General features: G+C 40.3%; 2 protein-coding genes and 1 long non-coding RNA gene across 3 annotated transcripts in view; 2 read left to right on the forward strand and 1 right to left on the reverse strand.

Annotated features, from left to right (window-relative positions):
* Positions 1–577: 577 nt before the first annotated feature.
* Positions 578–17437, forward strand: HINT3 (histidine triad nucleotide binding protein 3). Its single transcript, XM_070733461.1, has 5 exons — positions 578–928; positions 6888–7005; positions 9548–9617; positions 12151–12277; positions 16305–17437. The coding sequence occupies exons 1-5, from the start codon at positions 749–751 to the stop codon at positions 16350–16352; spliced, it is 543 nt and encodes a 180-aa protein (XP_070589562.1). The 5' UTR covers positions 578–748; the 3' UTR covers positions 16353–17437.
* LOC139157094 (uncharacterized) lies at positions 14436–21734 on the reverse strand. The gene is made up of 2 exons (XR_011557421.1): positions 21224–21734; positions 14436–18733 (listed from the first exon to the last, which is right to left on the reverse strand). It is a non-coding gene; the product is annotated as an uncharacterized lncRNA (long non-coding RNA).
* A 383-nt stretch (positions 21735–22117) lies between these two features.
* The window catches only part of TRMT11 (tRNA methyltransferase 11 homolog), a 31604-nt gene continuing 29096 nt past the window's right edge, over positions 22118–24625 (forward strand). Inside the window, exon 1 of the mRNA XM_070733460.1 lies at positions 22118–22221. Coding sequence (XP_070589561.1) covers positions 22159–22221 — 63 coding nt within the window. The 5' untranslated portion in view covers positions 22118–22158. The remainder of the gene's footprint in view (positions 22222–24625) is intronic.

Consider the following 24625-nt stretch of genomic DNA (forward strand, 5'->3'; position numbering starts at 1 on the left):
GATGGCAGAAAAAGACCTCATGGTCCATCTAATCTGCCCTTATGCTATTTCCTGTATTTTATCTTAGGGTGGATATGTTTATCCCAGGCATGTTTAAATTTAGTTACTGTGGATTTACCAACCAGGTCTGCTGGAAGTTTGTTCCAAGCATCTACTACTGTTTCGGTAAAATAATAATTATATATATATACTATATTTATAATAGATATATATTCGTATAATGGTTATATCTTTGTATACTACCAATACGTACTTGAGAAAACAAATAAAATAAAGTACACTGCTCAAAAAAATAAAAGGAACACTTAAACAACTCCAAGTAAATCAAACTTGTGTGAAATCAAACTGTCCACTTAGGAAGCAACACTGATTGACAATCAATTCCACATGCTGTTGTGCACATTCAACTTTGTGCAGAACGAAGTATTCAATGAGAATATTTCATTCATTCAGATATAGTGTTCCCTTTATTTTTTTTGAGCAGTATCATAAAAATATAAATTCAGCAAAGCGGGGTTTTTGATCGCTGCCTCAGGTTCGCAGGCCCAATCAAGCGCAGCTTCCAGGGGCCGCCTCTTTGCCTTCCTTTCATAGGCCGGCGAGGCGTCGCCGCGTTGACGGAGGGCGGAGGCAGGGAACTGGGTTTGCCGCTGACCGGCCACGGGCTCCGCTTAGAGCCTCCTTCTATTTTTTTTGCCCCCGGGTCGCTGACCGAACGGCTGGCCCTGCTCGAAACAAGGCGCTCAGAATGGCCGGGGAGCAAGGAGGGAGTTCGGGCTCGTCTCCCGCCGTGACGCCGATAGCCGGCTCCGGCGGGGCGGGAGAAGACGACGGAGGCGGCGGCGGCGGCGGCGGCTACGACAGCAAGTGCATTTTCTGCCGAATCACTCACGGGGAGGAAACCGGCACTGAGCTGCTGCCTTGCGAGGTGAGGAGAAGCGGGAGGAGGTGCCGCAACCTCCCCTTCCGTCCGTGTGGAGAGTCACAGGGCACCGGCTGCCTTTTGACCGCTTAGGTCACCTTGCGCTGAGGGAGTGAGGAGGGGGCGCTGCTTGCCGGCGGCTCCCCTTGGAAGGCAGAAACCGCACCCAGGGGGAGCAACCGAAAGGGACCGTCTCCCCTCCGCTCCTGGTTTTTCCTTGCCACAGAAGGGGAGACTCCAGGCAAAGGAGAGCGGTAGCCCCCCCCCCCTCCGCCCATTAAGGGAACCACAGGACACTTCCCCCCTTTTTCCCCACCCATAGTCCACCGGTGGGGAACTTGCCGGAGATCAGAGGGCGCGGCAGTGTCTGTCATCGTCCCCTGACCTGGACATTGTGGTGGGAAATGGAGCTTTTAGTGGACCTGGAATTAGCTGTCTGAAGTCATGGGCATCGGCAGACCGGCTGGATCGTTTTAAAGGGAGGATTACAGATCTCTGGCTACTGCATGGACGGCCTGTTCGCTATTTCCTGAGTCCATAGGCAGCATGCCTGAAATAGAAGTAGAATAGGAATGCGAATAGGAATAGAATTAGGAATAGAAATACCCTCCACAACTAGAGAGAATACCCTATGACAGTGTTTCCCAATCTTGGCAACTTGAAGATATCTGGACCAACTCCCAGAATTCCCCAGCCAGCGAATGCTGGCTGGGGAATTCTGGGAGTTAAAGTCCAAATATCTTCAAGTTGCCAAGGTTGGGAAACACTACCATACGTAACTAGAGAGAATACCCTACGCAACTAGACACAATACCCTACCAAACTTACAATCCTAACTTTAGAATGCTTAGAACTACGCCGTCTTAAACACGACCTAAGCATAGCCCATAAAATCATCTGCTACAATGTTCTTCCTGTCAATGACCATTTCGGCTTCAACCACAGGAACGCACGAGCTCACAACAGATACAAACGTAAAGTAAACCACTCTAAACCCGACTGCAGGAAATACGACTTTAGTAGCCGAGTAGTTGATGCATGGAACTCACTACCAGACTCTGTAGTATCATCACCTAACCTCCAAAACTTTATCCTTAGATTATCCATTGTTGACCTCCTAAGAGGTCAGTAAGGGGCGTGCATCAGTGCACCAGAGTGCCTTCCGTCTCCTGTCCTAATATTTCTCTTTTACTAGTAACATGTATATAAATATTATATCTTTGTGTGTCATCAATATGTATGTGACAAGACAAATAAAACAAGTAAATAAATAAATAAATAATAAAATAGAAATAGGAAAGGAATAGAATTAGGAATAGAATTAGGACAAATTAGGACTAGGCTAGAATAGAATAGAATAGAATAATTTATTGGCCAAGTGTGATTGGACACACAAGCAATTTGGTGCATATGCTCTCAGTGTACATAAAAGAAAATTATACATTTGTCAAGAATCATGAGGTACAACACTTAATTATTGTCACAGGGGTCAAATAAGCAATCAGGAAACAACATTAATCATAAGGATACAAGCAACAAGTTACAATCATAAGTGGGAGGAGATGGGTGATAGGAACCATGAGAAGACTAATTAGTAATAGTAATGCAGCCTTAGTGAATAGTTTGACAATGTTGAGGGAAAATATTTGTTTAGCAGAGTGATGGCGTTGGGGGGGGAAAACTGTTCTTGTGTCTACTTGTCTTGGTATGCAGTGCTCTATAGCAACATTTTGAGGGTAGGAGTTGAAACAATTTATGTCCAGGATGTGAGTGGATCCATAATCTTACCATAAGTCTGTAAGTGTTGGGAAACCGCAGCGAAGGGGTTGCTGCCTTCCAGCCCATGCATTTGGACGCTTTCCAAATGCATCCTAATGACTACTGTGGGGCACACAAAATATTGAACCAAATAGCCCTGTGTTTGGCCTGGACCTGATCCATTTGGAATCTTTCAATGCACTTCGCTTCTGCCCGCCCGCCTACCTGTCTGCTCTCTTGTTGGATAGTGCAACAATTACAGGACTGGCCATAGAAAACATTCAACTATTATCTCCTCGCTCCAGAAATAAACACTATTTTGGGCAGAGGGTATGGGAAGTGGTTTGCCATTGCCTGCTTCCCAGAGCTGAGAGAGAGTGGCTGGCTCAAGGTATCCAAGCTGACTTTGTGCCTAAAGCAGAAGCTAAAACTCATGGCTGTCCTGTTTCTTAGCCCGATGTATTCACACCACTACAATGAACTATCCCTAGGAGAAAATTTTGGAGGTTTATAAAAATGTGTTGTTTGAATCCCAACCAAAGTTACACAAACGAGCGGGATGTTTATAAAACCTTGGTTTGGAAGCACCCAGCATAGTGATGGCAAACTATTTTTGGTTTGGGTGATAAAAGAGTACATGCGTGCGTTATAGTGGTCACACGGGTACCTACACCCATAATGCAATGCCCTCTCCCGTACATACACACTGTCCCTGCGCTCCCCCAACGCATGTGCCCAACCTCTACTCAGCTTCCGGTAGGCTTGTTGGGCAGTTTTTCACTTTCTCCAGGATTCAGAAAAGCTTCCTGAAGCCTGGGAAGGGTGAAAAATGGCTCAATGGGCCAATTGGAAGTTCAGAAACAAAGCAGAAGTACAGCTGCCCTACTACTTACCAAGCTTTGCACACCTTGGCCCATTTCTTTTCCAGCTGGCAATGGTTTCCTGAAGGCCTCTAGCTGATAACATAACTCCGGATTAATCCGGAGCTCTGTTATCAGCTACAGACAGGGGTGGGCTGCTGCCCGGATGGTGGGGGGGATGCAGTGAGGTAGAGTGAGGAGAGCTGTAGAGGCCTTTCCTGAAGGTGTCTCTAGCCAATAACAGAGCTCCGGAGTGATCTGGAGCTCTTTTATTGGCTACAGACAGGGGTGGGCTGTGCCTGGATAGTGTTCTGTCTGGGTTCCCCCAGACCTCAACACCAACTGGAAAAAACAGCCAGACACTCTGGTAAAAGCCAAAAGTATTTTATAACTGGAAAAAATAAGCACAGAGGAAAACCTGTTCTTCCCAACAGACAGGATATAATACGGTACAGCAGGGTCCTGATGTCCAGTCAATACAGCAAGCTTCTTGCTGGCACCCCCCCCCCCCAAGGTTTCAATAGTCAAAGGCACAAACCAGGATTCCAAGACGCCAAAGTTCACAGTCAGGTCCCACGACTCTCAAAGATAAAACTCCACAAGCCAGGAAGGGTGGGTCTGCCTTTTAGCCTTTCCCAAGAGCACCACACCCAAACCCAGCTGTTGCCACTTTAATGCTGAAAGTATTTAGCCAATTGATTCCGTCTCTGAGTAGCTCTTCGTTGTCGCAGATCAATTATGGCTTGTGCACTTTCCTCTAAGGAATCCAGGCTGCTTGCTGGGGAGAGCTCCCCCTGGTGGGACTCTGGCTGTCCTCCCTCTTCTTCAGCCTGGGATTCCTCCTCCTCGTCTGTCTGCACCTCCTGTTCCTCAGCCTCTCCCTCTGAGCTGGAAACCGACAGAAGGTCAGCCGTTCCCGGAGGGGCCTCAGACGGAACCACAACAGATAGTGGGGGGAATGCAGTGAGGTAGAGTGAGGAGAGCTGTAGAGGCCTTTCCTGAAGGCCTTTCCTGAAGGCCTCTCTAGCTGATAACAGAGTTCCGGAGTGATCTGGAGCTCTTTTATTGGCTACAGACGGGGTGGGCTGTGCCTGGATGGTGGGGGGAATGCAGTGAGGTAGAGTGAGGAGAGCTGTAGAGGCCTTTCCTGAAGGCCTTTCCTGAAGGCCTCTCTAGCCGATAACAGAGTTCCGGAGTGATCTGGAGCTCTTTTATTGGCTACAGACGGGGTGGGCTGTGCCTGGATGGTGGGGGGAATGCAGTGAGGTAGAGTGAGGAGAGCTGTAGAGGCCTTTCCTGAAGGCCTTTCCTGAAGGCCTCTCTAGCCGATAACAGAGTTCCGGAGTGATCTGGAGCTCTTTTATTGGCTACAGACAGGGGTGGGCTGCTGCCCGGATGGTGGGGGGGATGCAGTGAGGTAGGGAAAATGGAGCTGCACCCCAGAGCACCCAATTTGCATTGAAAGATGTTGAAAGAAAATGCAGGGCATTCTGCATAAGCCACGCCCACAGTGTGGTAGTAAAAATTTTGGTAGCCCTTCACTGACTACAGAGACTTCAGGAAAGCATTGCCAGCTGCATTAGAAATGGGCCAAAGTGTGGGAGGCCTGGCTGCAACTGTCCAAAGGCAAAGAAGTTTCTGAAGACCTCTGACAGTGAAAAGGAGGCTGGGGATGAGCACGCAAGTGAACTACCAGTTGGCCCATTGGCCGTTTTAACCATCCCCAGGCTTCAAGAGGCTTTCCTGAAACCTGGAGAGAGTGAAAACAGCCGAAAAGAAGGCTGGCCAGTATGCACATCCGCGCTGGAGCGGACATAAGGCAAACCTTGTGTGCCCTCATATGGCTGTACTACCATGTAGGTGGCACATGGAGGTTCGTCATCACTGACTTAGCATCTCTCAGCTTTAAACAATAGTCCAGATTTAGTGGTGGATTTTGTATTTCATGACTACAGTAGACACTGAATTTTATATTTCATGGTTACAGAATATATGTACACATACCACATATCCACATACACATATCCACATACACATATGCTGAGAAAGATTAAGAGCATTGGAGAATGCTAGGGCTTATTTATACAGTATTAGAGTTTCACACAATATTGGCATAGGGTGGTTGATTTCCTCAAAAAGGTGAAATTTAGGAGTGAAAACATGATTCATTTGTGTTAACAAATTTCTGTCTTGTCATTTCTTCCTATTTTTTGACATCAGCTGACTTGCAACTTAGAAATGTGTTGTCCTAATTCCCTTATATTTCTTAATGCAGCCATCTGTCACTGGTTTTGACTTGTGTCTTTTTCTTTTGTGCCTGTCTGCTTATCTAGGGTAAATGGATATTAATAATTAAGCTTGATGTGGTGATACAGTTCAAAATGTAAGCTTTTACTGGAATCTTTGGTGCTCTCTGAGCTTGATGATTTGCAGAAGATTCTTTACCTAAGTACAGTATGTAGCATCAATAATTACTCCTTAGAAGGAGGAAATTACATCTTCACCCAAACTTGCAGGACAATCTACTGCATATAAACAAATCCAATACTAAACAACTAAAAACCCTTATTGTAAAAACCAAACATCCCTACAAACAAACATAACATGCATAAATTGTAAAGGCCTAGGGGGAAAGAATATCTCTGTTCCCCCATGCCTGACGGCAGAGATGGGTTTTAAGGAGCTTAAAAAAGGCAAGGAGGGTGGGGACAATTCTAATCTCCGGGGGGAGTTGGTTCCAGAGGGCCGGGGCCGCCACAGAGAAGGCTTTTCCCCTGGGCCCTGCCAAACGACATTATTTTGTTGATGGGACCCGGAGAAGGCCCACTTTGTGGGACCTAACCGGTCGCTGGGATTCATGCGGCAGAAGGTGGCCTGGTAGATACCCTGGTCCGGTGCCATGAAGGGCTTTATAGGTGATGACCAACACTTTGAATTGTGTACGGAAACTGATCAGCAACCAATGCAGATTGCGGAGTGTTGGTGTTACATGGGTATTTTTAGGAAAGCCCATGATAGCTCTCGCAGCTGCATTCTGCACGATCTGAAGTTACTTAAAGTTAAAGATGTACTACTTTAATCAATAAAGTAGTTGCATCCAAATGGGAGTGCCTGTGCTATGCTAAAACCGTAGCTGTTGGTTTGCTTGAGAATCAATTTAAGGAAACATTCTTCATGAATATTGCAAATGGGAAATAAGACAAAGTACGTATTTGATCAACACTTGCATTTTCTCAGGAAGAATGATATTTCCAGCAGCTCCAGATGAAGCTGTTTCTTTCACGACTTGCAGTTTGTCGGCAAGGCAATTTCAATAACACAATTTTTTTTTTCAAATATTCCATTAGTATGAAGATTTGGTATGCTTCCGAGATATCAGACCAGGAGCGCCTCATCATTATTTAGTGTTACCAAAGAACCACATTGGAAATTGCAAGACTCTTAAGAGTGAGCATATACCATTAGGTAAGTGGAAAATCTATTAATATTGGCACGAAAAAAAGGAGAAAATCTATATAGCTATAAGTCAACATTGAGTTGATAGTACATAATCAATCTCAAATTCTTATTATTAGTTTACAGCTCTCCACATACAGTATATGAGTGGGCTAAGAGCAAGATTAGATCTCAGTATTACGAGATCTCAAAAGCTGAATGTATTACCAAATATTAAAAATTATCCATTGTAACCAAGACCACCTGCACCATCTCCATTGTGGTATGGGTGTGTGGTGGATTGTAGTCTGGATTCCCAGGAGGGAAGGGCTTCATTCTAGAGGACCAAAGAGGCAGTAAAGTATGGAAAGTTTAATCAGGGGAAAAAGAATTAAAACAGTTGCTCCCCAGTGATTCCCACAGTGTATCTTTAGTGATGCAAATACCATATTTTTGGACTATAAGACACACCCTTTTCCTCCCTAAAAGAGGCTGATAATTTGCATGTGTCTTATACTCTGAGTGTAGCTTTTTTTTTTAGCCCTAACTAGCTGCTAACAATTTTCCCAGCTCTTACCTTGTAGGCTCTTTCACTGTTTCTCTCTGCGAAGAATGTTTTCCAAGCCCTAAGTCTTTGCAGGGTTTTTTCATTGCTCTAACTTGCTCCAAATAAATTTCTTTCCAGCCCTAACCAGGTGCTAACGATGCTCCCAGCTCTTACTGGCTTGCAAGATCTTTCATTGTTACTCTCTGTGAATAATGTTTTCCAAACTCTGTCTTTGTAGGGGTTTTTTCCCCATTCTCTACTTGCTCCAAATGTTTCTTTTCAGCCCTAACCAGATGCTCACAATGTTCCCAGCTCTAACAGGCTTGCAAGCTCTTTCATTGTTACTTTCTGCAAAGATATTTTTCAAAGCCCTAAGACTTTTCAGGGTTTTTTTTCATTGCTTCTAACTTGCTCTGAATAAGTTTCTTCCCAGCCCTGACCAGGTGCTAACAATGTTCCCAGCTCTTACCAGCTTGCAAGCTCTTTCATTGTTACTCTCTGCAAAGAATGTTTTCAAAACCCTACGTCTTTGCAGGTTTTTTGCCCATTGGTCTAACTTGCTCCAAATGTTTCTTTCCAGCCCTAACCAGGTGCTAACAATGTTCCTAACTCTTACCTGCTTGCAAGTTCTTTTATTGTTACTCTCTGTGAAGACTGTTTTCCAAGCCCTAAGTCTTTGCAAGGTTTTTTCCATTGCTGTACTTGCTCTGAATGTTTCTTTCCAGGTACTAATGATGTTACCAGCTTTTATTAGCTTGCAAGCTCTTTCATTGTTACTGTCTCCGAATAAAGTTTTTTTTTAAGCCCTAACCAGGAGATAAAATAATGTACTGGCTAAGGATGCTAGCCAGATGAATACCTGGTGAGCAGATTCTTTTCCCTATTTTCCTCCCCCAAAACTAAGGGGTGTCTTATATTCAGGTGCGTCTTATACTCCAAAAAATACGGCAGTTGCTTAGTTTGGCACGATTTCTGTCTGTAGAGGAACAATAAAGGAATTGCTCAGAAATAACTTCATGTGTGTTTTTTTTAATTTTGGTAGCCTGACGGGTTTAGAAATTGAGAATATTGCAAACATGTCTTTTGGAGCTGGAGACACGTTTGAACAGATGGCAGCATATGGTAGCTTTATTCATAGAATTGCTGCTATGCGAGGAATAGAAATCACAAATTATTCATTTATTATGAGCTAAAATGATTTCTCTACATATTCTAAAATGATTTCTCTACATATTCTAAAATGATTTCTCTACATATTCTAAAATGATTTCTCTAGATTTCAGTGGTACTATTGTGAGATCCAAAAGCGTCTGTATAAATAAATAGGCAAGTACTTTGCAGAATGCTGTCTTTTTACTCAATTTTTGAATTAAATTCATCTTTTAAAATGCATAGAAAGTCAGGTGGGATAAGAAGCCTAGTTGGCATCAGTGGAATCTGATTTGAGTCACCATATGCCCATTTCTTTTGCAGAATCAGGCTGGGCTCACACTTGTTAATAAATGATGTTGTGTTGAATAATATATGGGTGCATGTATGTTTTTAGAAGTATGACATCTCCCCCCCCCCCTCGATACTCACATTTAAGCATGCTTCTTACCCTTACTGCAAGGATAAATTAATGTTGCTTTGCACTTTTTCTACGCCTCACTAAAAATACACTTTGTTCCACACTCCAATCTGCTTTTATTCTACTTGAATGGATTTCATGATTCTGTTGTTTCTTGATGCATATTGGTATGCATAGTTTTATTTAACCTGGTAATTTTTAAAATAAATAATTTGTCCTTTTTAAAATGAGGGTTGGTTAACGTGTACTTGGATACAAACATATATAAATAAATTAATTTGTGAAATGTTAAAAACATAACCCAGTTGTTTAAGGTGGCCTCAGAATGGGGAGGGGGAGTGTTATTTAAAAATAATTTCCAGATAAGTTAAACAGGAGTTAGCGATACATATCTGAAGCAGTGGTTGAACGTCAGAAATCTAATTTTTCTCCTGTTCTCTATCTTATTTTGACAGTGGAAAGAATGATAGCAGTTGGAAAAGCTATCCTTCAGTGGAGTAAATGCACTGACTTGGACGATATAAGGTATACCTTCAGAATGATATATATATATATATATATTATGCTGTGCTATTACATAAATGGCAAGATAAACATAAAAGTAATCATCATTTTACAACTCTAATGGAGCCTGTTTTAAACTTGTGATGGTCATAAACCAGATCAGTTCTGGTTTTGTGACCTCTTTTGTGGTGGCTGCTAAGTGAACAGGACAGTCGTAAAGTGATTATTAAGTGAGCCCAATATTTGTTATGGCATGATTTTGCCAAAAACTGGGTGCTGGATTTTAACAAACCATTGTAAAATGTAGTTGCGTAACCAGATTATAAACGTGTTTGGGTTGCTGAGTACCCAGTTTGGTCAAGTGAACTTCGAATCTGGTTGTAAGCAGTCTAAAAGTAGATATGTCATAACTTACCAGTCATAAGTGGAGGACTCTATGTATGCTGTATGATTGCATTATAGGAATTACTATTGGAGCTAAACGTCTATAGAGATTCTCAGTCATCCAGGTCATGGTTGTTAGGAAGCAACTGGACTTTCTTGTTTTTTCTTTCGAAGATGTTTCGCTTCTCATATAAAAAGCTTCTTCATCTCTAATGGAAGGATTTATATTCCATTCAGACAGCTGGTGATCTGCATTCTTTTAGAGCAGGGGTTTCAAACTCAAGGCCTGCGGGCCGGATCTGGCCTGCGGGGGGCTTAGATAGGGCTGCTCTGGAAAGGACCAGCCTGCGGTGCATCTGCCAGTGAAAACGGAGTTTGGGAGGGCTGCACCCCTGACACGAGTGACATTGAGCTGGCTACACCCACCGTGGCCACGCCCCCGAGGTCAAACACAACTCTGCTGTGGCCTTGAATTGATACGAGTTTGACACCTCTCTTTTAGAGGGTTTTTAAATCTCCGAAGTGCTTCAGCGAGCCTCAGAATGGATGCAGATTACCAGCTGTCTTCAAGGAAAATATAAATTATTCCATTCCCTACCATCCTGCAAGAGCTGAAAAAAACCTCTTGGAAGCGAAGCGAAACATCTTAATAATAATAATAATAATAATAATAATAATAATAATAATAATAATAATAATTTATTAGATTTGTATGCCGCCTCTCTCCGAAGACTCGGGGCGGCTCACAACAATAATAAAAACAATATTATAGCAAAACAAATCTAATATTAAAAAAGAAGCATATAAAACCCTATCATATTTAAAAACCAAACAACACATACATACCAAACATAAAATATAAAGAGCCTGGGGGAAAGGTGTCTCAACTCCCCCATGCCTGGTGGTATAGATGGGCCTTGAGTAGTTTACGAAAGACAAGGAGGGTGGGGGAAGTTCTAATCTCTGGGGGGAGTTGATTCCAGGGGGCTGGGGCCGCCACAGAGAAGGCTCTTGCTCCGGGGCCCGCCAAACGACATTGTTTAGTCGACGAGACCCGGAGAAGGCCAACTCTGTGGGACCTTATCGGTCACTGGGATGCGTGCGGTACCAGGCGGTTCTGGAGATACTCTGATCCAATGCCATGTCCAATGCCAAGAAAAAGAAAGTCCAACTGCCTCCAGGAAAAGCACCTTTGACATTGCTTTTGGAATTTGGAATAAAGAATTTGGTATTGGGGGAGTACAGATACGCCCCATGATAATCCAGTTTACAAAACTTTATTTCCAAATGTACACTGCTCAAAAAAATAAAGGGAACACTTAAACAACACAAGAGGGGCGGCATACAAATCTAATAAATTAATAAAATAAATAAATAATTCCAAATAAATCAAACTTCTGTGAAATCAAACTGTCCACTTAGGAAGCAACACTGATTGACAATCAATTCCACATGCTGTTGTGCAAATTCAACTTTGTACAGAACTAAGTATTCAATGAGAATATTTCATTGTTTCAGATCTAGGTTGTGTTATTTGAGTGTTCCCTTTATTTTTTTGAGCAGTATATATATTTTAGGCACTTTCAAAAGCTTTGCTTTAAAGTTTAATTGAAAACACGAGAAAAGCTAGTGCTAATTGCGTATCTTATCCCAGACGTCAAGTGCACTGAGACAGCAACTACTTTATGGATTTGTGTTTAAGCATCTGCCAGGTAGTAATGGGAACTCATGAAGTACAAAAGAAAAAACACAGTTCTGACTCAACCATAAAAACCAATAGAGTAAATCAAATTAAAGATGCTATTTTCTGTTTGCCGAGTGCATAAAGGTGCCCTGAGTGTCCTTGCTAAGTTGTAATCTTTTCTTCACCGACATTTGGTCAGCAAAACCGAAACAGTTTTCCAGTGCAATTCCAAATGAAAATAAATTGAGCAATTATTAGTATGAACAATATCCGTAAAGTGCTGTAGATTATAAAAAGTTTGGAAAGAACTAGTTTGTTGCTTGGAATAAGCTAAACAATTTAGCCTTTGTGGAAAACATGAGGAGCTGCATGGAATTTCCTACTGATTCTGTCACATTGCTGCAAAGATTCAAATGCTTAGTTTGCCTTGATTATGGATCCTTGTTTTATGCATCTAAATTGTTGCTGCCACATCTGTTTTTCTAGGATGGGCTTTCACTGGCCTCCCTTCTGCTCCATAGCTCACTTGCACCTTCATGTCTTGGCTCCAGCTAGTCAGCTGGGATTCTTGTCCCGGATGATATACCGAATCAATTCCTATTGGTTCATCACAGTAAGTTAATTTCACTATTAATTCAGTGACTTTTATTGCTGCTGTTAGAAAAGCTGTTGAATAATTTCATGATAAATCTGCAGGTTTGTCCTCACACTGTTGATTAATGGATACTTGAAGATACAGTGATACCTCGTCTTACAAACTCCTCGTCATACAAACTTTTCGAGATACAAACCCGGGGTTTAAGATTTTTTTGCCTCTTCTTCCAAACTATTTTCACCTTACCCAAGCCGCCGCCACTGAGATGCCCCGCTTCCGGACTTCTGTTGCCAGCGAAGCGCCCATTTTTGCACTGCTGGGATTCCCCTGCAGCATCACAAAAATACGGAAGTCCGGAGGTGGGGTTTCCCATGGAAGGAAGCCTCAGGGGAATCCCAGCAGTGTAAAAATGGGTGCTTTGGCTGGGTTTTGGGCTTGCACGCATTAATCACTTTCCCATTGATTCCTATGGGAAACATTGTTTCATCTTACAAACTTTTCACCTTACAAACCTCATCCCGGAACCAATTAAGTTCGTAAGCTCTCACTGGAAATGAATTGCCATCCTTTATGGGCCCAGTGCTATTCCTGATTTATACTTCTCAGGAATATTGTAAATTTATCCTAATCTTGTACCTCATAGGCCTTTGCATTATTTTGAAGGTAAAATGTGTTTTGAAATACATGGTGTTCATGTAGCCCTTATCTTTAAAGCAGCTGTACCTTTTCCTGAGTTAACAAGACTACTGTCCACAATTGCCCCTGATCCTGTAGAAAAGAACTGCTGACAACTGCAACATGTGCATTGGGAAGCACCTTCTTCAATTTCCACACTGTAGACAGCAGAGGAGTTAAACCCACGTTGTCACGTCACGTATCACAACTTTTCCCCCCTTCGCTAAACTGGGGGTGGACGAGACGCATCCAGCCCAGGGGCGATGAGTTTGGGACCCCTGCTGTAGAGCCCTATTAATTATAATTCCATTTGATTTTATACTTCCCATTGAATTACATCACAAGTATCCCTCTTAGTTTATCAATAGCTATTTGACAATTGCTTGTATTCGCTAGCATATTTTTAACCTCAGCGATTCAAACTTGTCCATGGATTGAGTCATTTGGAGAAAACTTTAATAGTCTCTAATTTGGACAACAAATGGTCTGTTGCATCCAAAGATTGATAATTACTGAATTTGGTACTGAAATTATCCCCATCCTTCTTTTAGAGCCTGCTATCATTATAACTGAGTCAGTGTCAGAATATACCTGACTCCATGAGGTTAAGCCAGGGTGTTCAATAAAATATCCTTAATTTATATTTTTGGGGTACGATGGCTCAGTGGTTAAAGACACTGACCTTGTTAGCTGGAAAGCTGACAGCCCAGGTTCAAGACAGGACTGCTGTGAACTCCTGTTACTTTCCCACACTCCTGCCCATCTAGCAGTTCAAAAACATACACATGCAAGTAGATAAATAGGTACCATTTTGATGGGAAGGGAACAGAGGTTTATATGCCTTGACATATAGTAATACTGGTCACATAACCACAGAAATGTCTTCAGACAATGTTGGCTCCCTCAGTTAAGAAAAAGAAATAAGCATGACTTCCTAGTTGAACATGACTGGGCATGTTTACATTTAATTTACATTTAAGTATATTATTCTAGTCAAATATCCGTTACAGACCAATTAGTAAACAAAGATATAAATACTGTATTAACAAATGACTAAAATAAATCTTAATTGGTTTGATTAATATACTACTCAAAATGTAACCAGAATAATGGGGAGCAATCCATTTGACTGACTTAGGGTATAATCAAATTTTTAATTCATGTTGCAAGGTGCTAAATTATTTTTCCTAAACTATTGTGATATTTTGGGAAATAGATGCTTTTCGTTCATTTCAGTAGGAGTAAATCAGGCACAAGAGTCAGTTTGGTGTAATGGTTAAGACACGAGGCTAGAAACCAGAAGACTGGGAGTTCTAGTCCCCCCTTAGGTGCAAAGCCTCCTAAGTGACCTTGGAGCGGTCATCCTCTCAGTCCTTGGAAGGAGGCAGTGGGAAACCACTTCTGAAGAACCCTTTCAGGAAAACTGTAGGAACTTGCCCTGGCAGCCTCTGAAAATTGTACATGATTGAACAGAAGGGGAAAAAAGGCACATGATATCTTAGTTCAGAAGATTTTACTTAACAACTGAAATAGCAAAAGGAAAACAAATCTCACAAGACAGGAGTGTGAAAAAGAAAATTAAGCATCCAAACCAGCTCAATTGCATTAGAGAAGCTAAACTTTTCAAAATACGACTCTCAAGTATAAATTTAATGTGAAATAAACATAATCATACCGTATCAGCATATTCCACAAAATACATTTCTTTAAAAATGTACCAATACTGAACTTGATCAGTTAGCTATCTGCGGTTTTTACTGAAGAAGTCTCGTTCAGAAAAATTATCCTAAAAACCTGGAGGAAGAAGCTGCTAGCTGCAGTTCAGCAGTTCGAATCTCACCAGGCTCAAGGTTGACTCAGCCTTCCATCCTTCTGAGGTCGGTTAAAATGAGGACCCAGATTGTTGAGGGTGATATGCTGACCCTGTAAACTGTTTAGAGAAGGTTGTAAAAGCACTGAAGCGGTATATAAGTCTAGGTTCTATTGCTATGTTTTTTTTAGATCCATACTTGTTTCCATTAAAAAGAAAGAGAACTTTCATTTACAAAAGGCTTTTGATTCAGTAGAACGTTTTCATCAGCGAAATAGGGAAAATGTAATTTTCCCTGTATAGACAGATGACTTTCTAAGGGAACATAGAAAATGACTCTAGGCAATGGAGAGAACAGTGTAATCAGCTATATTTTTGCTAGAGAAGCAGAAATACGCATTGCGTGCTTCCAATAGCAGTACTACATTCTAACTTTTAATTTTTTATTCATACTATTGGAGTTCATATTGTTTTTCATCTACCCTAGAATCTGAAACAAATTCCTAATTTCATTTAAGTTTTTCAAGTTCTTTCAAAGAAAGATGATGATGATGCATGAAGTCTGTAACCTGATTACCCTTAACAAGGTTAATAAAGTAATACATGTGGAATACATTATCCAAACCAGACTCTTGGAAAATGCCAAAGTTAAATGTTTTTTAAAGGCAACATTTGCAAGGTCACCACCTCCTTATGTTTTATATTTTTCAAAAGATTCAGTAATCTCATAAGGATCCCTTGACTAAGTAAAAGAGGAGACAAGCTGAAAACAGGGTGTCTAGAGGGAAAGCATTTTGAAATTTCCTGACATTTCCATGTAACGTGCGATCTAATTAAGGCGCGTCTTAGATGACGTCATACTTTTATTTTACTGAAAGAGTAGTAAATCCTTGGAACAAACTTCCAGCAGAAACGGCTGGTAAATCCACAGTAACTGAATTTAAACATGCCTGGGATAAACATATATCCATTGTAAGATAAAATACAGGAAATAGTATAAGGGCAGACTAGATGGACCATGAGGTCTTTTTCTGCCGTCAGTCTTCTATGTTTCTATACTAAACAGCTAAACTATGGAGAAATATCAGTAGCTGAGGAAGCAAGTTGTTGCCACAGTTATGCTCATTTTTGCTTGACTCTGCCAGGCAGCGCAATCTGTTGGGTTTTAACATGATTTCCCCCCCTGACTTTTAAACATTTTAATAGTTTGTTTCCCCCCACTGATTTATTCCATTTGTTTCACAAATTCCCCGATGATTCCGATATTTCCCAAACCACCAATTTCCCTGATAATTCCCCGATTTCCCTGTTTTCTATATTTGCTGGACACCCTGTGAAAAGGGTTAGTGAAAAGGGTTATATGTATGCTCCGTCACCCACTGGGTAGGAATCTGGATTAAGGCCAGTAGGTGCTGCTTAATTATATGAATTAGTTCCTTCCTGGCTGTCTCAATAGATCTGCTTTGTAAATGTGTTTGGGAACAATCTTATGTTCTTTGACAAAATACTGTATAATTTCTGGAAGGTATTAATAAGCCATGTGTTTTTCTTCTTGAACAGGCTGAGCAGCTAATGGAACGGCTGAAAGCTGAAAGCACTACAAGTTGAGGGAAGCCTGCCTCTGAATTGTACCATCTTTCTGACCTTTGAATAAAGATTAAAGGATTGGATGTAGTTGATAACATGCTAGACAACTACTGAATTTGCTGCTATATAGTATTTGAACTAATTGTTAACCAACACTACATTAAATTTCTCAGGCAAATATCTGAATGCAAGAACGAATAAGAACACAAATACCTATCTGTTCAAACGAACCCTTGAAAACTTATGAGATGCCATTAAAATCTGATAACTGTATCTGACTGACTGTTTTTGTCTTAATGCAAGGTTTGTGCCTATACAATACATTCCTGATCTTTTTAGTATTGTCTTGGTGCTATGCTCTTATCACTTCAAGTGTACATGATTATAGGCACAGGGTGGCTAACAAGCCATTGTCCAGAGTATGATTTACTCTGTACTTTCAATGTAAAACTTTAGTTGGCACATTGGATTAGAATAAGAATATGTGTTTGAATGTGAAGAGTTTTAAATAATTTTAGTATTTAAATGCATGTATTAAGATAGTTAGGGAGTAATAAAGCATTTTAAAATCATGCAATAGTTCGTTTGGACTTGGGGGTCTACCATAAAATATCAAATTATTCAATGTGGGTCTTGGATTAACATTTATGTTTGTCAAGGATGCAGAAACCGTAGATTCTGTTGAATCTAGCATGAAATGACTTCCAAACATTTACTTTTTAAATGATATAGGCAGGTATTCACATAGATCTGTTACAGAAAAATGATTTTAAGTACGCACTGACATTGTGTGTTTTAAAAGCATGCAGTAGACTAGTATTCAGAGAATGCCAAAAGTAATCCATGTCCTGTTTTTTTATGGTTTTGTTATTCGAAAGGTAGCATGCATTAATTTTATGACGACTCCTAACTGCTTATAAAAGCTATTGAAAAGATTTATTCAATTTATTGTTGAGGGTGATGGATAAACATGTTTAATCATGTTCAAATGTTAATGTGCTAAAAATAAAGAGAGACTGCTCTGGTTAATTTATGTGATGGAACTGTGAAACATATAACTTAATATGTTATGAAAAGGAAACCTTTAATAAAATTTGTTACCCATAGATCTCTTGAATATTTTTGTTGAACAGTTGAATTTAAAAATATTGATTTACATGTGTTATTAGATTTCTTCAAAAAATATGCATTTTGTTTAACATCAGGGTCATAGTCATACCAGTATTTATCATCTGAATGCTAGTACTGTATATATACTACTAAAGCAAAGATTTGTATTCAGCATATATGTTTCAGGCTACCAGCTCTTAAATATGGTATTTGTAATGAAGAGGAATTATTACTATTTTCAAACAAGTCTTAATTACCCTCTTACACAACAAGGGGACACAATCTGAAGTTAGTTGGGGGAAAGATCAAAAGCAACATGAGAAAATATTATTTTACTGAAAGAGTAGTAGATCCTTGGAACAAACTTCCAGCAGATGTGGTAGATAAATCCACAGTAACTGAATATAAACATGCCTGGGATAAACATATATCCATCCTAAGATAAAATACAGAAAACAGTATAAGGGCAGACTAGATGGATCATGAGGTCTTTTTCTGCCGTCAGACTTCTATGTTTCTATCTGTGTGATAATCACTTCTAGGTTTTTTTTCATTTGCAGTTTGAACAACACATCTCATAAAATGTACTAAATTGTTTTCAACCATATATTGGACGAAATTCCTTTAATAAGTACATATTTCTTGTTGTGAAATGACCAAGTCTTTGAAAACATAATTTCATTTTATGACAATTGCTTCCCTATGTTCTAAGCCAGGCAGTTGTTTTGATGTTTCAAGAGCATTAACAGATTTCTGAATTCATCATGAAGTAGCTGGATAATCTTTATCTTGCTCAAACAAGGTAATAACTACACTATCATCTTTTCCTTGCCAAAGCATTTCACCTTCAAAGTCAACCAGGCCATGCTTCCTTGCTCTTAAGAGGACACCTACTAGTTTATTGGATATAGTCACATACCTATCAAAGAGCTGTTTAAATGTTATTCTCACTTGCCCATCCTGTTCCCTCTTTCCAGTGTTACGTATAATTAAGCATAGTTCTTCCACTTCTTTGCCTATATGTACACATGCATCTTTTCCTCTCTGCTCAGTTTTGGAGCCTTCAGGTGGTCTTCCATAAGTGGGATCCCCTTTCTCAGTGCGTAAGGTTACTTGGTTGCCATCGCTAAATGGGTTTCGTTCCTGATAAGCCACACGATCCTTGGACCAGGTCTGCCAGTTTCTTGCAAGTTGTCCAACAATGCCGTGACAACTTCTTGCTTCTATGGTATTTTGCTTTTTGCTTTCTTCCATAAAACAGCTTTTAGGGCATATAAAGAGGAGGATGGAATCTGGATTTGAAAAAGCAAATGGTAAAAAAAAACTTATTACAATAGATACTACCAAAAGTATTTTGCAGGATATTCTATAAAAATATTTTTTTAAAAAATCTTTCAAAAGCCCTAACTTTTTACTATTGTTAAATCTAAGGAATCACAATGCTTGATCAGAAAGAACATAATGTATGCTAGATTGTATACAGTGATTCATCAGTCCAAATTATTTTATAAATGTATGTTTTATGATGTGAAAAACAAAATTAGATAACTTGTATACGGTTGGATTGAATGATTTATATTTAAAAAAAATAAATCCTGTTTGAGTTTGAGAGAGAGAGAGAGACAGAGACAGAGAGAGAGACAGAGACATCATGGTGACCGATGAGCCATAATACTTTTTAAAGATTTAAAACAGCATCTAGCTTCACAAACCTTGTGATTCCATCTCTAGACTTTCCATTGTATTTATTCGTTCAATTTCTATAGTAACCCAACTGAAACAAGTGACTCTGGGTGGCTTACAATTCTAAAATTGTAAAACAATTAAAAAAATACCCAATAAGAGTAAAAACATCCACAAAATAAATTGTTCATAATTTCAGGCATATCATTTAACCCAAAGAAGTATAAATCAGCTAAACCCTAAGCTGCAATATCAGTTACTGTATTCCCACAGTGGCTTTTTCAGGAGGCAACCAGACTTTCTGATTTTTCTTTGAAGATTTGTTTGACTTCTCATCTAGAAGCTTCCTTAAATCTGAAGAAGCTTCTTAGATGAGAAGCAAAAGGGTTTTTTTTGAAGAAAAACCAGAAAGCCCTGTTGCTTCTTAAAAAGAAGCATCAGTGGGATAAACATTGACCCGGATGCCTGAGAATCTCCATAGACATGTAAAATCAGTTCCATGGAAGTGACACTATGTTTGAGAGAAATGATAGCAAGGCTACTTCAATTTTCTGAAATTTAGGTTACTGTGTTTTCCCAAAAATAAAACCCTGTCTTATATATTGCTCCAAAAAATAAAAATAAAATAAAGGGAACACTTAAACAACACAATATAAATCAAATCAAACTTCTATGTAAATCAAACTTCTATGAAATCAAACTGTCCACTTAGAAAGCAACACTGATTGACAATCAATTTCAAATGTTGTCAGCACATTCAACTTTGTACAGAACAAAATATTCAATAAGAATATTTCATTCATTCAGATCTAGGATGTGTTATTTGAGTGGTTCCCTTTAATTTTTTGAGCAGTATATATTTTTTTGAACCCTGAAATAAGCATTTGGCCTTATTGCCATGCACCCAAAAGCCCGATTGGGCTTATTTTATAGAAACAGAGAAGATTGACTTCAGAAAAAGACCTCATGGTCCATCTAGTCTGTCCTTATGCTATTTCCTGTATTTTATCTTAGGATGGATATATGTTTATCCCAGGCATGTTAGATAGGTCAGTCGATGACAGAGATAGATAGATAGATAGATAGATAGATAGATAGATAGATAGATAGATAGATAAGGGGCGTACATAAGTGCACCAGAGTGCCTACCGTCCCCTGTCCTATTGTCTCTCCTATATCTCATATATTTTCTCTTCTATACCTATATCTTTTTCTGCTATTCACTCATAGTTATATTTCACTCCTTTATTTTCTCCTCTACTCCCCCTTTAATAGTTTAGAACTAAATTTAAAAGTTTAGAACTAAGACGCCTTAAACAAGATCTAAGTATTGCCCACAAGCTCATATGCTGCAACTTCCTGCCTGTCGGCGACTACTTCAGCTTCAACCACAACAACACAAGAGCACACAACAGATTTAAACTTAATATTAACCGCTCCAAACTTGACTGTAAAAAATATGACTTCAGTAACCGAGTTGTCGATTACCGGACTCCATAGTGTCATCCCCAAACCCCCAACACTTTACCCTTAGATTATCTACGGTTGAGCTATCCAGATTCCTAAGAGGTCAGTAAGGGGCGAGTACAAGTGCAATAGAGTGCCTTCCGTCCCCTGTCCTATTGCTCTCCTATATCTCCTATTCCTTTCTTCTATTCCTATATCTCTTCTTCTATTCTTTCATTGATATGTTCTATTACTATACCTTCTTTTCTATTATTTCTTAGATATATTTTACTATGAGTATCTCCTCTATAACCTTCATCATGTATTTTACAATGTGTATATAGATATATACCCACTAAAACCCTCACTGTGTATTGGACAAAATAAATAAATAAATAAATAAATTACATACATACATACATACATACATACATACATACATACATACATACATACATTCTACCTGATTATATCCTCTATAACCCTCATTGTGTATTATTGTGTATTGGACAAAACAAATTAAAAAAATAGATAGATAGATAGATAGATAGATAGATAGATAGATAGATAGATAGATAGATAGATAGGGACGGATGGATGGATAGATAGATAGAAGGATGGATGGAGAGAGAGAGAAATTCTTTAGTACTTACTTATCCCGCTGGGGAACTTCTCTTCCAGAAAGGAATCAATTCTTGCCTTTGAAGCACTGCAATATTTGACTTCAAGCTACAAACATCCTGCTTGGACTGAAAATAGTTGACCAATCAGAGAAGATCCATCCCATTATTTCTTGCTACAGGGCGGCGCTCCCATCCCGCTGCCTAACGCCTTCTTAAGGTGGAGCGAATGCTCAACATTTTAATTGTGTTATTATCCTATTATATCCGGCTACTAGCATCCTAAAGAAAATGTGTGGGGTTTTGGGGGAGGCGGGGGGAACCTCCGGCTCATCTACGGGCCCCCGATTTTCTAAGTAGATCTTGTTCACCGATCCGCCCATCCCGAGGGAACAATTTTCACCGAACGGGACAAAGAAGCTAGTCCTCTCGTTCCTCAGCAAAAGCTACAAGCCTCCATCGGTTCACCATAAATATTTGCAGATCGCGAAGACCCCTTTTCCTACCGGCGCTTGTTTCTTTATTCGTCCTGCTACAGCCGAACCTATTGGAAAAAAAATGCAAGTACTAGTTAGTTAGTTAGTCAGTTAGTTGGTTGGTTTATTGATTGGATTTATATGTCGCCCCTCTCCGGAGTTATCCTCACCGTCATTGCCTTTGCTCAGAATAGAATAGAATAGAATAGAATAGAATAGAAACTAGAACAGAATAAATAGTAGCAATTCGCTGTATGCAACGAGATTTCATTTTAATGTATGCCTATTACAGTATTGTACATACAATGTGACAGTAAAGTTAGTCTAAGCCTTCCCCACCATTCCCATCGGTAAAAAACCTGCACTTCTCTTCCCCAAGTCCGGCCGCTTCCATCACCCCGCTTTCCTCCTTTTCCCCCCCGCCTTGACTCCGCCCCTCCTGCTCCACGCGCGCGCGTACGGCCGCCTCTAAGAAGCGCGAGCCGGGGGACCATGGCGGCCTATAGGCAGTATTTGCTGCTCTTAGCGCAGCAGAACGTAGAATTTCGGTTGCCGGTGAGTCCGAGGTGCGGGGCGCGCGCGCGGCCTTTCTGCGCCCCCTTGGAATTGCCCCGGGACTGAGCGCGCGCCAGGCTCGCGCGCCCGCGGATCTATGGCAAACCCTGCCTCGGTTTCGGCGCCGTAATGAATTGTTTTTGCGTTTACCCCGGCGCTGCACAAGGGAATCGGGGGGGGGGGGGGACTCGCAACCTTGGGTTGTTGTTGGCTCCCCCCCCCCCCCCCCAAACGAATAAAATGGGGTCGTGTAGACCTTTGCTAGTCCTACCCTGGCACGGTGACGCTCCAGGCTGCGGGTTTCCTACTACCGGTAGGAGCCGTGTGAGCATTTCCCTAAGCTGCCAAAACAACAACAACATTCACTTCAAAGAAGAGAGACGTCCAAGCAATCGTAAAAGAGAGAATTATTATGAGAATTTGTGAGAATTCTCATAATAGGAGAATTTTTGTTATGAGGTTATGACAATTGTTCTAAGAATTTGTGATGAGTATTTATGTTTGCTCAAAGTTATAGTGTAGCCCATAGCATTTGAGCATAGCTTCAGTTTTAAGGGGGATTTTTATTAATGTTGTTATAGAATAGAGTAGAATAGAATAGAATTCTTTATTGGCCAAGTGTGTTTGGAAACACAAGGAATTTGTCTTTGGTGTACAGTATATGCTCTCAATGTACATAGAAGAAAAGATACATTTGTCAAGAATCATGTTATTTATTAGTGTGTACTTTCCAGGGGTCAACAATTACCTATCACAACAATCTGTCCCTACCCTGGCCTTTCAGATTTTACTAGGCAGGATGCCTGTTTGCTGTAACATATCAATACAAAAGTATACTTTGGAAAGGGAGAGAAAGGAAGAGTTGGATAGAATTTCAAGGAAGGCACATACGCTTTACAACTTCTTTTGTGCAGATTTCAATAATAATAATAATAATAATAATAATAATAATAATAATAATAATAGGGAGATTGTGATCCCGCTATATAGAGCGCTGGTGAGACCACATTTGGAATACTGTGTTCAGTTCTGGAGACCTCACTTACGAAAAGATATTGACAAAATTGAACGGGTCCAAAGACGAGCTACAAGAATGGTGGAAGGTCTTAAGCATAAAACGTATCAGGAAAGACTTAATGAACTCAATCTGTATAGTCTGGAGGACAGAAGGAAAAGGGGAGACATGATCGAAACATTTAAATATGTCAAAGGGTAAATAAGGTTCAGGAGGGAAGTGTTTTTAATAGGAAAGTGAACACAAGAACAAGGGGACACAATCTGAAGTTAGTTGGGGGAAAGCAACGTGAGAAAATATTATTTGACTGAAACATTAGTAGATCCTTGGAACAAACTTCCAGCAGACGTGGTTGGTAAATCCACAGTAACTGAATTTAAACATGCCTGGGATAAACATATATCCATCCTAAGATAAAATACAAAAAATAGTATAAGGGCAGACTAGATGGATCATGAGGTCTTTTTCTGCCGTCAGTCTTCTATGTTTCTATGTTTCTAATAATAATAATAATTTATTAGATTTGTATGCCGCCCCTCTCCGAAGACTCGGGGCGGCTCATAACTTGAGGACAAGAACCTCCATCCCATCTGATTCACTTTTCTGGTCCGTGTAAAAGACTGATCCATACTTGAGAACCAGTTTGATGTAATTGTTAAAAGAGATCAGATCATGGAGTCTCTAAGATCTACTCCTGCCTTAGGCACAGAATCAATGACCTTGGGCCAATCATTCTTTAAGAAAGGGGCAGTGGTAAACACCCAGGAAAAATCTTGCCAAGAAAACTGCTGGTACATGTCTAGGCAGAATGCTTTCTGCTTAGGTTGGGCCAATTACCATATTGGGAGGGGAGAATAGATGTGGAAGTGTAAATGCTACCTGTTGAGAAAGCAATAAATTTTCTTACCACCGCATCCACTGTGTCTTTCCCATCAGCACGGCATGGGAAACATTCTACTCCCCGTGCTTCACTTCATTCTCATTCACTCAAATGCTTCTTTCCCTGCTCCACTTGACTTAATGTCAGGTTCGGAGACTTGAAATACGGCCTTGCCTTCTCTTCTTTTTCCTGCCAAGGTGCCACTTATAAACCCAAGTGGTTGGGTTTGTTGTTTTCAGTTCTCAAAAGTCATGCTCATAGAAAGGGAAACAGTTGTCTATTTTGCTTCTGTGTGTTTATACTACCAGGGGATAAGATGTAAATATTTTAAGGGGCCTCCTTTATTCCCATCCTTACAATGAAAGGAAGTACCGATAATATTTGGCTGTACTTACTCTGGAAGGGATGGGAGTAGAAAGCAATTGTGACAACTAGCATTTTGAGTTTTCCAGTATGACTGACTGACTGACTGACTGACTGACTGACTGACTGACTTACTTACTTACTTA

The sequence above is a fragment of the Erythrolamprus reginae genome, chromosome 1 (genome assembly GCF_031021105.1).
Source record: "Erythrolamprus reginae isolate rEryReg1 chromosome 1, rEryReg1.hap1, whole genome shotgun sequence".
Taxonomy (NCBI): Eukaryota; Metazoa; Chordata; class Lepidosauria; order Squamata; family Dipsadidae; genus Erythrolamprus; species Erythrolamprus reginae.